Source organism: Perissodus microlepis, chromosome 4 (assembly GCF_051167445.1).
Source record: "Perissodus microlepis isolate ML-2025 ecotype Zambia chromosome 4, ASM5116744v1, whole genome shotgun sequence".
Classification (NCBI taxonomy): domain Eukaryota; kingdom Metazoa; phylum Chordata; class Actinopteri; order Cichliformes; family Cichlidae; genus Perissodus; species Perissodus microlepis.
Window position 1 is genome coordinate 31028780 of NC_140464.1, and position 13980 is coordinate 31042759.

Below are 13980 nucleotides of genomic sequence, written 5' to 3' on the forward strand. Positions count from 1 at the left end.
CATCATCAGGTATCAGGCTGGATAAAGGTGCATCCTTGTATCTTCGCTGTTTTTGTCCACAGCAGAAAAGCCACGCACACAAACATCATCTAACTCGCACGAGCCAGATAGTCTTTAGTGCAGAACTCAAATGAAGTGCATTAAAAAGAAAAGAAAGAAAAAACAACCTAAATGTTGAATCTTAGAAGCCGCTGTGTTTTATTCAAAGTGAGAGCCCACTCTGATGATGCAGAGACGCAAAGATGGGGCGGGCATGGAGGAAGTGTACCTTGAAAACGCTGGCCACAAAGCTGCCGCTAGCAACCAACTGAATCACTGTGGCTGAAATGTTTTTGCAGCCCACTCTTGCACTTCATCGCCAAGAATTATACATCTTCTCTGTAAATCTATTACAGTTACTTAAATATGTCTTTCAATCAAGAGGAAAGAACGGCAACACACAAACACGGATACATATTTACTTTAAAAACCCCGATCTGAATCTGAGACCCAAAGTCGTAAATCTACCCGGGTGCAGCTGTTACCTTTGTAGTAAACAACACAACACAGCCTCAGGCCACAGCTCCACTTTTAGCCGCTCTGTGGCCAAAGAGGTCAGAAGCTAAACGTTTCCAGGTCCATGAAAATGAAAGGAATTCCTTTTTTTTGCCCTGACGCTTGGCCTGAAATTAAACCCGTTCTTCCTGCTACCACCCCGGGTTAGCAAACATGACCGAGCGGGCAAGGCTCGCCATCACTTGCCGTTACACAGTTACATCAATTGGCATGCAGCGCTCTTCCTTCCTGTTCTTATCAGTGTTACGTGCTACATTATCAAACTCTGTGGTATGTCATTCAGAGGTCTGTCTAAACATATTAGGGGACGCGCCGTATTATTATTAATGCAGGTCGAGACAAGTTGCACGACGCAACAAGCTCAACCAGCTGACTGTTGCAAGGCTGCAGGACAGCTCTCCATCAGACAAAAGAGCTTCTTTTGAATCAAGAGCTACATTAACAAACACACACTTTGAGCACTGGCAGGAAGTAGCATGGCGAAATCAGAGTGAAAATCCCCTGTGCACCCTTCGTGTGTGATGAAGGAAGTCACTGAGTGTTTTTCAATTGTTTTAGGGCAGTGTTAATTTTTTCTTTGAGTTTCCGTGGTTTCATAAATTGCAGAGCATGCGTGAAGCGAGTGCCATCGCTCGACTAAGTTAGTTATGATCTAACTTACTGTAAACCAAGAGTCTGGAGCTCAAGATACTGAGCAGAAGGCTTTTTTAACTCATATGCTACTGACCCCGTCTTCCTGTCTTTTTAGTGCTTATTAGCTAGCGCTCGCTTCCTTGCTGAAAACAGCAGCTACTCGGGTTGTTGTGAAACTAAACTTGTGGTTCTGAAATACCAACATATATAACTTCAAGACGCTAAAACACTGAGGCAAAAGGGACTTATTATTCTATTATTCAATCTAATAGAAAAATATGTAACAGGTACAAGTTTATGAGCAATTAAATAAATTGTCAAGTCCTCATATTTATTAAAAGATCAGCACTTTTTGTTTGGTGCTACCTTCAACATTTTCCCTTGACCAGCACCTTAATTCAGGAGGATGAATCCTAACGATCGGCTCGTTCCTTAACCTCTCTTTCTGTGCTGACATCAGCACAAAATGCACACATAAATCCAGAGAATCTAATGAAGCTGATTGTTTCATATTAAGTGTAATGAACACTTAAAGAGTCTGTGCACTGCTGGAAAGTCGGTGGTGTTTGCTTTAAATATCACTAAAGCAGTAACTGCCGTGTCTGGAAGATGAAACCACAGAGGAAGTGGCTCAAGATTGACTTCCTCTTATGAAATCGGAGTGGTGGATACAGTAAAATTAAGACTAATGTGCGCTATGTGAGCACAAAAAAAAAAGAAGAAGAAAAAACTCACTCTGATTGGCTGAGTGCTGAAGCGAATCTTTCTACTGGGTGGCGGAGGCTCCTCTTCCTCAGGAAGGCCTGGGATTTCTGAGCAGCTGGACTCTGGCTGATATGCCTCCTCCTCGTCTTCGTCTTCCTCATCGTCCAGCTGGCTTCCCCCAGAGTCCTCCTCCCCAAGCCCGCTGTATGCGCTGATATCTATCAGATCTCCCTCAGAATAATCCTCCTTCCTTGAACCATCCTCGTCATTCTCATCTTCTTTGGCCCTCTCCTCAGAGTCCTCTTCTTTCTCCTCCGATGAAGGAGAGGAAGATGGAGGCTCTTTCTCTCCATTTTCCAGCGAGGCATGAACCTCAGCTTGCACCAGCCTACCCGCGGCCTCAGATCCCGCAGTGGCGCTGTCCTGATCGCCAGACTGTGGCTGCAGCCCAGAGGCTTCCACTGTACTCGAACCCTTGGCCTCAGTTGCTGTCGGCTCTGGTTTGGCCTCCGATGAAGAGGAGATGGAAGTGACAGTCACTGAGGAAGAGGAGGAATAGGAAGAGTTGGAGAGCTGGTCCCCCGACAGTCCAAATCCATCCTTCTCTTCATTGGTCGCGGCTCCCTCCATGTTCCTTTCTAGAGAACCCGTTTCTTCATGTAGCTCTGCTGCCTTGTTACTTACAACTCCTGCTTTTACCTCATCTTTCTCGTCCTTATCTGCAGGTATCACCTTTGTCTGGAAGAAAAGCACAGGGAGATCATGTAGTAGTGCAATCAAAAGATTTTCTAGTTCAAGAACTTCCCTAGAGCTAAATTGCAAAGTTTTAAGTTTTTGAGAAAATCCTTTTCACCTTCCTCTCTGCTGCTTCCACTCTGGGTGGAGGTTTGGGTTTTGGTGCCAAAGCAGGGGCTGACCGACGCTGGGGGAGGTAGAGATTGTTTTGCAGGTCACCCTTTTCGAATGCGGCGCTGAGTTGGCTCACAGTGGGACTGACGGCCTCGCCTGGCCCGACTAAAGCTGCAGTAGACGAAATAGAAGGAGGGGTGGGAACAGGGGGATCATCTAGCCGGTCCAGAGCTTCAGTGGACCCATTAAAGCGAGCCACAACATCTAGACGGCTGCCCTGGAAGCCCGACGCCCGCTCTTTCTTCAGCAAGATGCGGTTAGTGGCAGCTTGCTTCTCCTGAAGGACGCACAAATAACCAGTCAGTTAAAGATTATAAGCGAGCTATGTCAACTAAATGATAAAAAATAACAACGCAAGTGTAACATCTGACCTGCAGAGTCCGCTGCTCAAAGATCCTCCTGGTCTCCTGGAGCTTGGACAAGCCCACAGATGAGCCACTGCCCTCCCTACCAACTTTAGAGTCAAAACGGTTGACCCTTTCAGAGACCGTGCCCCCAAGTTTCAGCAGGGCGCTGTGGTCGACGTGCTCATTGAGGCTGGATACCCTCGGCAGGGACAGTTTCACTGCCTGTTCCTTACCTACTAATGACAGAAAATAAACAAGTTGTAAAAAAACGAAATTGTCCTTTAAGGGAAGTACAGGCTAACACCACTGGAGTTCACCAGAGCAGGTGGTTTTATCATTAATGAATTTTGGCTACACGAAGTATCACAGCATGGATATCATCAACACATTTGTCTTTGTTCATAACCCAGTTTCTATGCCTGCTACTATCAATAAACATGGCCTTAAGTGTTGGTGGTTAAATTTAGCCGCTTTAGCAGGAGCTTAATAACATATGTTAGCATTGTAACATATGTTAAAAACAAAATCTGAACTCACTTCAAAACCATAATCTTGTAAAAAGAATACACACATATGCAACATAAGGATACTGGTCACAAAAGACAGGCTAACGGCTAAAGGCTAGTTAGCTAGTTCCTAGCTAGCAACCTTACTAGCTAATCCATGTAAAAAAGGGCTTCTTCTGTCTGTAGTGTAGCACTAGTGCAAGTGCTAAGGTTGCAAATACCAGGTAGAAAAATACAGAAGCTACAGTGTATTTACGTTTAAGAAAAAATCTTTTGAGGATATGAAAATGAGGATCTTTTTATTAATGTATTTGGATGCTCAGTTCCACTCTGACAGGAGGCAGAGGAGAACCGAATCATCACAGCAAAATGCTTTGAGTGTGAGGACTAATGGTCCCCATGACTTTATTTTCAGAGCACTTCTCAAGCTTTTGTTGTTTCCAGGTTACAAAAAACCCATCTTTTTTATCACAATGCAGAGACTGAAAGCCCCACCCTCTCTGACTGTGTTTGACTGGTGAGAGGTAAAAAGAGTTGTTGAGCACAGCACTCAACACACACACAAAAACATGACTAGCCATGCTAACATTCGAAGCTGACTTATCAGATAATTTGTGTTTTTAAAGATTTCTAGATCAAACCTTTACTATGGTAAACCCGCTTCTCTTTGTGAACACTGGAGAATTTAAAATTTTTCTGTCTTTCGATGGCCGACACCTGAGAATTAGAGGATATTTGTGGTTCTAGTTGTGTAAGTAACCCTCTTGTATATTTCCAACATATCACTCACATTACGGTCTACCAACTTTCCATTGGTGGTCATTCAATCTCGCCTTATTTTTCACATTAGCTTAACTCTATACTCGGCCACTTCATTTCACCAGTTGTTACTTGGCCTGTTATTGTCAGAAAAGGAATCATTGTCATCGCAAGTATTGGGTTTATCTTGCACATTTGAATACTGGTACCAACCGATATTACTTTTTGGCATAATATATTCTAAATTTGGTGTCTGAGAGCCACACTTGCTGCAGTAGTCTTCTGATCGACACAAAACCTCCACATCAGTGCTGGTATAGTAGTAGAAGCAGTCGAGACAGAAAGCAAATACATCAACACATTGCAGAATTTTTTTCCCCCCAAACTATTGCCGCATCGCTCTCTGTATAACTTGTAATTTTCAGCACGAAATGATGGTAAAACCCAATACGATCACTGGTCACCCTACGTGTGACATCGAGGGGTACTCGAACAGCCGAACCTTATGTACTATGAATCAGTCCTCTTTAGTACCAATGTAATTTTGTCGGTACCCTAAAACAGCAGTCCGTAAACTTTTTTTGCGCTACGGACCGGTTTATGTCCGACAATATTTTCTCTGACCGGCCTTTAAGGTGTCTCGGATAAATACAACAAGAGTTATTCATAACAGACAGACCCAGGGAAACCGAGTTAACTATTAAAAATGTTAAAAATAACCCGATAAAAACCCTGAAAACCATAAATTTCACACCCGGGCCTCAACTCTCGTGGCCCGGTACCAAACGACTCACAGACCGATACCGGTCCGTGGCCCGGGGATTGGGGACCGCTGCCCTAACTGAATTTGGTAACCGACCCTACAAGTTGCTACATTCCTTGATTCTAAAAGGTTCTGTGAAAAGGCTAGTTACCAATCATTTTGTCTCCATCCTCTTCATCGCCGGGAGACTGCATCTGCATGAACATGTTCTTGATACGGTGAACATTTGAGCCATATTTCCGGCCCCTCCCAGTAGGCCGGGGCAGAGGAGCGGGTTTTGAGGCAGGGTCAGCGCCTCCATTGGCGGCATTGTTGAGGTGGTCTGTGGCCTTCTTCAGCGCCGCAAGACCTGCCTCGTAGGCATTGCGGTGGGGAGACGGACTTCGCAGATTAGAGCTCCCGTTGCTCCCACCGGAGGCCCCGTTGCCTCCCGTGGCCGACGGAGGCTCAGTCTTCATCATGTTTGGTGAGTCAAATGTCCCGTGGTGAATAGCAGGTTGGCATGAATGAGGGGGGCAGCATCCTGGAGCTGTCTGACATTCACCTCCTGAATAAAACAGAAAGAGATCAATGAGCCGTGTACTCTGGACACGTCTGTGCATCGGTTTAAACATTCTGAAGGATATGAGGCAAATGAAATTTACATGTTGGATTTTTCAAAGCTTTAACCAGCAAATTGCTGTGCAACTAAGGCAAACATGCAGATAAGAACCACAGATGTTCACAGTGAACAGCTGAAACCACCCAGCAGGCCTTCATTTTGTTGCACTGAAGTAATACTTTAGCCCAAAATCCCAAACAGCCAGCGGTGCCAGCTTCTCAAGGGTAACTATGCTAGTTTACAAAGGACCTCTTGGCTGTATGCTGTCGCTCAGACAAGGTTTTTGATACATACAATTAGGTTGCATATGATTGTGATCAATAATCAAAGATTCTTTAACGAACACATGTATTTGTGCCACCTGTAGGAGCCAGCTGGGAGAGTGTTAACAGAGTATAACTAAGCTGAAGATGAGCGAACTTGGCATTAGACGACATCACAATCGCCCCTCTGTGTACACCCACACGGCGCTGCCGCAGCCGTCAATATAATCCAATTAAAACAATGACGCAGTGTGACAACCCCCCCCCGCGCGCGTGTTTATATTGCTGCTCCTAATGCCAAACTTGCTTCGTGATAGACTTGCCAGATAAATACATAGCACGAATACAGAACAGCCCTTTGGTCCCAAGATATCACAGGGTGATATCGATTGACTCTATAAAAAACTATGTAGTATAACAGAGACAGCAATTAGAACACAATGAATTATAGAAAGAGTAACGAGGTTTCTTGATAATCTGCCAATGACATGCTAACCTACAAAAAAAATAATGGCAACTTTGATTTGATTATATTTTTCTTTGATAGTTGCGTGACCTTTTATGATTTAAGGTCACAGCAGTAGTTTTGAGTGCACCACATTTAACAGATCAAACTAAATTAGGAAAGTTAGATTAGCTTAGCTTAACTCGGGTAGACAGCTAGCCTTGTACAATCCAAAACAAACAATTCCTGCTAGCACCTCTAGCTCCTACATTGCGCAACCCCTCACATGCTACCATTGGCAACATTGCACAACCCTGGCAAAGCACAAGTTCCCAAAAAAACAACAAAACAAACTGCAGTTCTACTAATGACCACTTGAAAGTGGCTTAAAAAAAAAAAAAAACGCGACTCAATCTCCACAGATTCCAATGCTAAAACGTCCAACTTTACAATATTAAAAAGTGAACCTGGCACAAGAGGTTTGGATTCCTAGTCTCCCTCTTCATAACAAATGTATAATGCATGTTTTTTTAAACATCTGTTACGCCCTAAAAGGTGCTAAAGAGTGTGGCTGCTGCTGAGTCTACGTACACAGTTGATAGCTTAGTGCTACGCCACAGTTCTAATTATTAGCATCACTGATTTGAACGTCTCTACCACTTGTGAAGTATCGATCCATTCTGGAGTGTTTTTGTTTGTTTTTGGACTTATCTGACAAATATTATGGCTTGCTGTGTGGTACAGCCTGCCCAAGGAATATGTGCTTCAGCTTTTGTATTTCAGTAGACTGTTGTTTTGCACTAATTAGCATCTAAGCCTCTCAACTAAATATGCTAACTTCTGGAAGAAATGAACACGGCAGAAGCCAAAACACTAACATTAAAGCCTTAAAATGTAAAATCAGAACCAACCACGGCATCCATCTTTTACATGCAGTCTATGGTTACCAATTTGTAGCAATCTTCTCTGTTACATCTTCATAAATAGCGCTATGGGGTTTTGCGCAAATACATTTCTTAGCTAGCAGAAGTAGCATCAAGGTGATAAGACAGGTGATTCCCCTTCTTTAGTACTTCAATAATCTAACCCTGATGAAAAATAAATAAATACATTTGTAATTTCAAGGATTATCTAATGGAACGTGGACACAGCCAGAGACACGTCTAATTTTTCCAGCAGACTGTGGGATTTGTGTGAAAATTCACAGCTGATGTGTGAAGATTCATACTGTCATTTATGTTACACTGTCACAATGTTACCTCTACTTTAACTTATCATTGCTCAATGCAAAGAAGCGCAACAGTTCATTTTACTGTGAGCAGCATTTACTTGTACTTTGCCTCTTTGAGTCTTAAGTATAAAACCTGAATCAGAATTTCCACTAAGGATTGTACCAAACGGACTCCAAATGAGGATAGCCACCAATACAGGAGCCCGCGATTTCATGGGCAACTAAGGCTGTGTTTCATTTGTCTTCCACAACTTGAATTTACAAGGTCACCACAAACTGCCTGAACTAAATTGCTACATTTTCCAGTATCTTCTGTGCAACGTAGTCGAGTTTGTGTTTGGCTGTTAATCAAAAGTCAATGCAGCAATTACATTTTAAACTCTTAAGATGAACAACTCTCTACTCAACAGACTAAGAAATCTTTACAGCTCAGTAGCAAGAACTAGCAGATGTTTTCCTTTGTTGCATGATAAACTAGAACTTAATGAAAATGAATGTTCCTCAGTGGCTTGTGCTTAAGGTTTAAACATTTCCATCTCCATGTTTTTATTGCTGGAACTTCTGGAATAGCTTTTTAGCAAGTTGTTCTAAGACAGCTTCATTCTGATTGGCTGCGCCTCATAAACAGAAGGTCTGGATTGGCTTGACCTCTGTGCTCACAACCAAAGCTGTGAGCCTAAGATGACGTATTAGGAATAGCTGGAGTAGCTGACATCACAGAGGCCCAAAGGTAGGAAAAATGTTTGAAACAGAATGTTTGCAGAAGCCTGAGATACTGACTGAGATTCATGGTGCATGTTTGACGTTCCAGCGTTTGCTGTTGCACATAAAACTCCTCTCATTCCCACTTGCAGCTACTTACAAATGCTTTGCAGCAACATGCATCGTTGCTAAAGGAACCCCGAGCAGGTTGGATCATGTAACCGTTTAGCTTTCCGTGACGGTGCTAACAAACAGGATGTCGATGGAGATGAAACCATTTTTAGAGATGTGAAACTAATTAAACTAAACAAAGGCAACGCTTTATATTACCGCCCACGGCTGTAGCTACGTGGAATTTCAATGCATTTATTTTGAAATCATTATAATTACCTACAAACATTTTAAGGTAGACACACTAGAGTAAGGTCATGTTTTTACAGGAAAGAACAAATAATTAAACTGTAAGTAATTTTAAGTAATGTGCAACTAGTTATAAGTGATGCATGATCAGTTTTAAGTATTGCATTACTTCAGGTAGAAGATAAATTTACATTGTAAGTAAATGTAAGTAGTGTGTAGTTACCTGGCAAACAAACAGTATTATGGACTGGCTCAAGTGTTATCCAGTGATGTCAATATGTACCTTTTCGATGCCTCCTATGAGGATCTAATGATTTCTTACTCAGACACGAGGGTAATCTGAATATCTTTGGATGCTAGCGTAAGGGTCACATGTCTGAACTTTTGCCATCTTTGCCTGCAGGAAGTCCTTTTATGGAGAAAACCAGTAATTAAAAAGAAATTATCAGACAAAACAATGATGAATTCTACTTGTAAACATAGCTGAAAGGCAGTCTGGGTAATAAGAAGCAGTGTTTATAGTACAGTCTGGCCTCACACTTACTCCAGATGGCACTGCCGGCCACGGGGGGGTGGGGGGGACAGACACACACACACTGCAACAACGGTCTTGTGACACTGTCTTGCTAAATACTCAATTCTCACATACAGATCATGTGAAGTCAAGTGAGCAAATTGAATGTAAAGCCAATAACTTTCACACAAGCCACCAAAATTCGCGCGCGCGCGCGCGCACACACACACACACACACACACACACACACACACACACACACACACACACACACACACACACCTTTTATAGTTCTTGGCTCGTTTCCTGATATTGTTCAAATGAAGCTCCCGCTCTGATTGAGAAACAGCATGACAAACACACATAAACCCCCAAAACGCACAACACCAGCAAACAGACTCCAACTCCAGTCTCCACCGTGACGTGGGCGGGCCTTTGCGCCTCTTCATTCGTTGGTGTGTAGCCACCAGTTAAAAGAAACGTAACTAAATCCAGCACAAGTATGGTGAAGCACCTCTTTCGAAGAACAACTCAATCCGCCTCCTGCCTGCCTCTCATCCCTCACGGTTTGGGGTTGCTTCCTGCCATTCAGTGTAGAGTCTAACTACCAGCTGGGCTCTGGTTTTCCTGTTCAATAACACACATGGTTTCACACGCAGCAGCGTCCTTTTCAGTTTATTATAACCAGTTGGTCTCACTCTCGAAACATCAGGGTCACTGATTTGCCTCAGCTCTTACTGACTTCTCTAATCTCTTAACTAGATAACAGGATATTGCTTTCACCTGTACTCACAGACAGAGCTCCCATCCTCCACCCACCCACACACACACACTCACACTCAGTATCAAGTACGGCAATACGATCCAAAAAATAAAAACAATGCACCAGAACCACTGCCTGCATGTATGCCTGCACCAGTCACCCTAAGCATATGGAGGCAAGCATCTATTGACTTGTAATCTATTTATGGGAGGTCCCTGAACGCCTCCTCCCATCACTAAATACAGGCTACATCACACGCACAGCCTTCCCAGTGTTTTTCTAAGTGTTTGGGTGGTTAGTATGGCACAAGTGACCTTGTCTCATGATATACTGTAAAACCGAGGAGTGCTCAGTTCACTGTAACCGCTCACATCTGTCTGTGTGTCACAGTCTCTGCAGTAGCTCAGCTACATAATGCTTGAAACTGGCACGATAATACACTGGCCGTTCAGACGCGAGCATTAAAGTCCTTATGCCCTGCGTGCGTCACGCACACAGTGTCTAACAGAAGGCACATTATGGTAAACACAATGACTCCATCTATTCACACGACAATCGCTGCATCGGGCCTCGGCTAGTGCAAAGGTTCATTCTGGCAGACAGTCTGCCTGCGTGCTCCTCCTGCTGCTGCTACCACAAGCTCGAGAGAGGCTTTGTTGGCATAGCGACATATGCTCCACGCACCAAACTCCTATCCGAAAACGGCTCCTTTTTTGTGCCGCTTCTTTTCTAGCAAACACGTCAATCGCCAAATAAGACTGAATACGTACTGTTAGTAAGCGCACACTCTTCAACAAATCGGCGTCCGAGCAGCACACACAGCAGCGTTTATCTCACACTAATGTCAACTATTGTTTGCGGGTCGCGTGCCGTGGTCCCGCTCGCTGCACGTCAATACCAATACGCTGTAGCAGCAGGCGACATGCACTATGCTCGCACGTTATCATTGGTTTGAATTTGAAATAAAAAGGTTTGATGAATGAGTCTGGCGCCGAATCCGACAGAGTACCCCGAGGAACCCGGAGAAGTTTCAAACGGTCTGATAAAAGGGTGGGTAACCCTGCTGGCAGTGAGTCGAGGGCAAAATTTCACGTTTTTGTAAAGGACTTTGGCGTGGCGTTCTCTAAGGATAAGCGTGAGCAGTGGAATAGGGTGTTCCCGCGTGTCTTTCCCTGCTGTGTTTCAGCGCGGCCGTTATTACCCGGTTGATACGATGAAGGCGCAGAGCTGTGGCGGTATCGGACGGTTTCACCGGCCGGTTCCAGGACCCAGAGGCAGCCGGTACGCAGGCCCCGCTCAGCGTCTGCTGCGCCGCGCCGCTTCCTTCCTGCAGCCTCTCTCCTCTCCCGCACACACACGGCAGCTTTTTTAACGCGGGTAAAACGACGGCACGAACTGACCCGTGTGCTAACCTTCAGCCATACCTTGTATTCCAGCTTGATGAAGCTGCCCGGTGCTCGTTAGGACCCGCGGTGAACGCTGTCCATTGTCCTTCTGTTGCTGCCGATTCCTCCTGCGAAGCAAAGCAGACTGAGTGCCTGCCTCCTCTCTGCTCCTCCTTCTCCTCCCCCCTCACATCATCTGTTTTCCTCCGTCCCCCCCTCTCTCTGTTTCCTCCTCACCCCTACTCCTCTCCCTCATCCCCCCTTCTCCCCCAACCCGTTTCCTGCTCGTTCACACCTTTATCTGTTCACACTCCGTCCACACACACACACCCTTCTCCCTCCTCAGTCGTCGTTCATCAGGTGTGGTTGAATTCATTCAGTTAAACCAAACAAGCAGCAACTACCTGATCTTATATGAAGCGAGTCCTGCCGGCCTCCGCTGGTTAGCTGCTTTTTTCCCTCTTTTTTCTGGTTGTTGTTTTTGTGTTTCTGTGGTTGGATGACTTTTACGAGCTGTTCGGTAGAAACAGATCAGCGAGAGTTCCTCTCCAGATACAGTAGAGCTTCAGCGACCTCTGCTGGCAGAAGCTGTCACTGCCAAACGCAAGGTGCAGTGACGCCACCGCTGCAGCAGCTGTTTGCACTCATTTACTGTACTTTTACTGTGATTTTACTGCTTTTTATTTACAGTGTTATTGCATTTTCAATACCTTACAGTACATACAGAACTTTTTTTACTAACATCATTGTAATTCTATACTTTCATTTACCTTTATAGCTTTAATTTACTGTACTTTTACATTTTTTTCAGTGATGCTGTTATGGGTGTATTTTCATTTACATCACTTTCATTTTTGTTTTTCTGCTGTGTTTACAATACTTTTGATATACTTTTATACATAAGGCAAGTCTCAGGAAGGGAGCATATGTCAGCCAGTGTTTTGTTCTATAAGGTGATGGAAATGAATTTTTTTATTTAAACAACTTGTAAAATGTAAAATAATAAAAATCTGATAAAAACAGGTGGTTACTATAACGGTCACTGTGGAGTAAAAAGTATGCCATATCTCTCAAATGCAGTCAAATAAATAGCGTTAATTGAAAATATCCACATACCTTAAATACCACAAAATTATGTTTCAAATGAATGCGAGCACAGCACCACAGCCTACCTGCTGTTTAAAGCTTTCTGTTGACAAGCAGGAAGCAGTCAGAATAAAGACGATTCAAAGGGAGAGACACTTGTTTCAGGCAGAACTGAGAGGCTGTACCACGACCCACTTTCACATAAACAAGGATTATTCTGAACTGTGAGTTCAATAAAAACACAATCTTTTGTTAAATACAAGTGAATAAAAGTCCTCAGAATATTTAAATCCACAAGATCTTTCCTTGTAAAGGAAACAGCTTCATAGAAAGCTCTTAAAAGCACACGTTTGCTGATGCTGTGATCCTTTAACAAGGGAGTTCACCATATTCAAGTGGTCACAGCAAGGAGCTGCATCATTGTAAATATTCATAGATGATAACCTGAACTTGACTTTATTAACCCTCTGGGCTTGTTCAAAATCACAACCTTTCAGCTTGTTCGTGGCCAAAAGTGGCCACCAACACATTAGGTCTGTAATTTTGATTATTTTCATGTTTTTTTGCCATTTTTTCTGCATAAAGCTTTTAAGTAACTTCAGTTCTTTTCATAAATATAAAATAATTATTACTTTTTAAATTTTTAACCCTTTAAACACCAGTTTGTTTGTCCACTGCACTGGCTGGAAGACAACCTCAAATCTCGCAATTTTATATAATTGTTAAACATATGTTTGTATCACATTACATACGATAAAATTCATATGTATTAAGAAAAATTTCCAATTTTTTTGACTTGATTTTTTAGATTAGCATCAGTGCTGTTCATCAAGACCAAAATTTCAATCAATCCATAATTTTAACCCCTTAAATACCAGTTAAATCACGTGATTTTAATGATTTACATAGGGATAAAAGCATAAAAGCCCCATTTTTTTTCTAAATAATACATGCAAACTGATTTATTTTGTAACCATGATGGAGGTTAGATGCGTAGCAATAATTAAAAGTATCAATGAGTTTTATGCATCTTTGTTTTTTTGTGCAGTGACAGAAAAACAAAACAAATCCCTCTCAGCTTGTTCGTGGCCAAAAATGGCCACCCCCTGTTTACGTTTACAAAATGCTATAAAATTCATATATATTAAAACATTTTTCTACTTTCATTGACTTGATTTTTTAAATTAGCACCAGTCCTAGTCATGAAAACCAAAATATAATTCAAATTCAGATATTATACCCTTTGAATATCAGTCAGATCATGTATTATTATAGTAACAATATTAATAAAGTTCACATTTTTTAGCATATGAATGATGAAACCTAATATTTTCTAGTAACAGTAACAATGATTTATCTTTACTTTCTTTTTTTCTTTTTTTCTTTTTTTCGGGGGGGGGGAAAGAAAATCACACATGGTGTGTTAATGGCCAGAAAAGCAATTTAATGACCA

At 42.8% G+C, this 13980-nt stretch overlaps 1 protein-coding gene across 3 annotated transcripts in view; it reads right to left on the reverse strand.

Moving 5' to 3' along the window:
- The window catches only part of LOC146389270 (neurabin-2-like), a 33852-nt gene extending 21927 nt beyond the window's left edge, over positions 1-11925 (reverse strand). Inside the window, exons 1-6 of one of the 3 annotated variants that reach the window (XM_084927041.1) lie at positions 11846-11925; positions 11481-11569; positions 5329-5724; positions 3174-3385; positions 2747-3079; positions 1924-2631 (exon numbers count right to left, since the gene is read on the reverse strand). In XM_084927041.1, the coding sequence (XP_084783167.1) occupies positions 1924-2631; positions 2747-3079; positions 3174-3385; positions 5329-5638 (1563 nt within the window). In that variant the 5' untranslated portion in view covers positions 5639-5724; positions 11481-11569; positions 11846-11925. Of the gene's footprint in view, positions 1-1923; positions 2632-2746; positions 3080-3173; positions 3386-5328; positions 5725-11257; positions 11368-11480; positions 11644-11845 lie in introns of those variants that run through there. The other 2 variants (XM_084927040.1, XM_084927039.1) reach the window with 2 other exon arrangements.
- Between the last annotated feature and the right edge of the window lie 2055 nt (positions 11926-13980).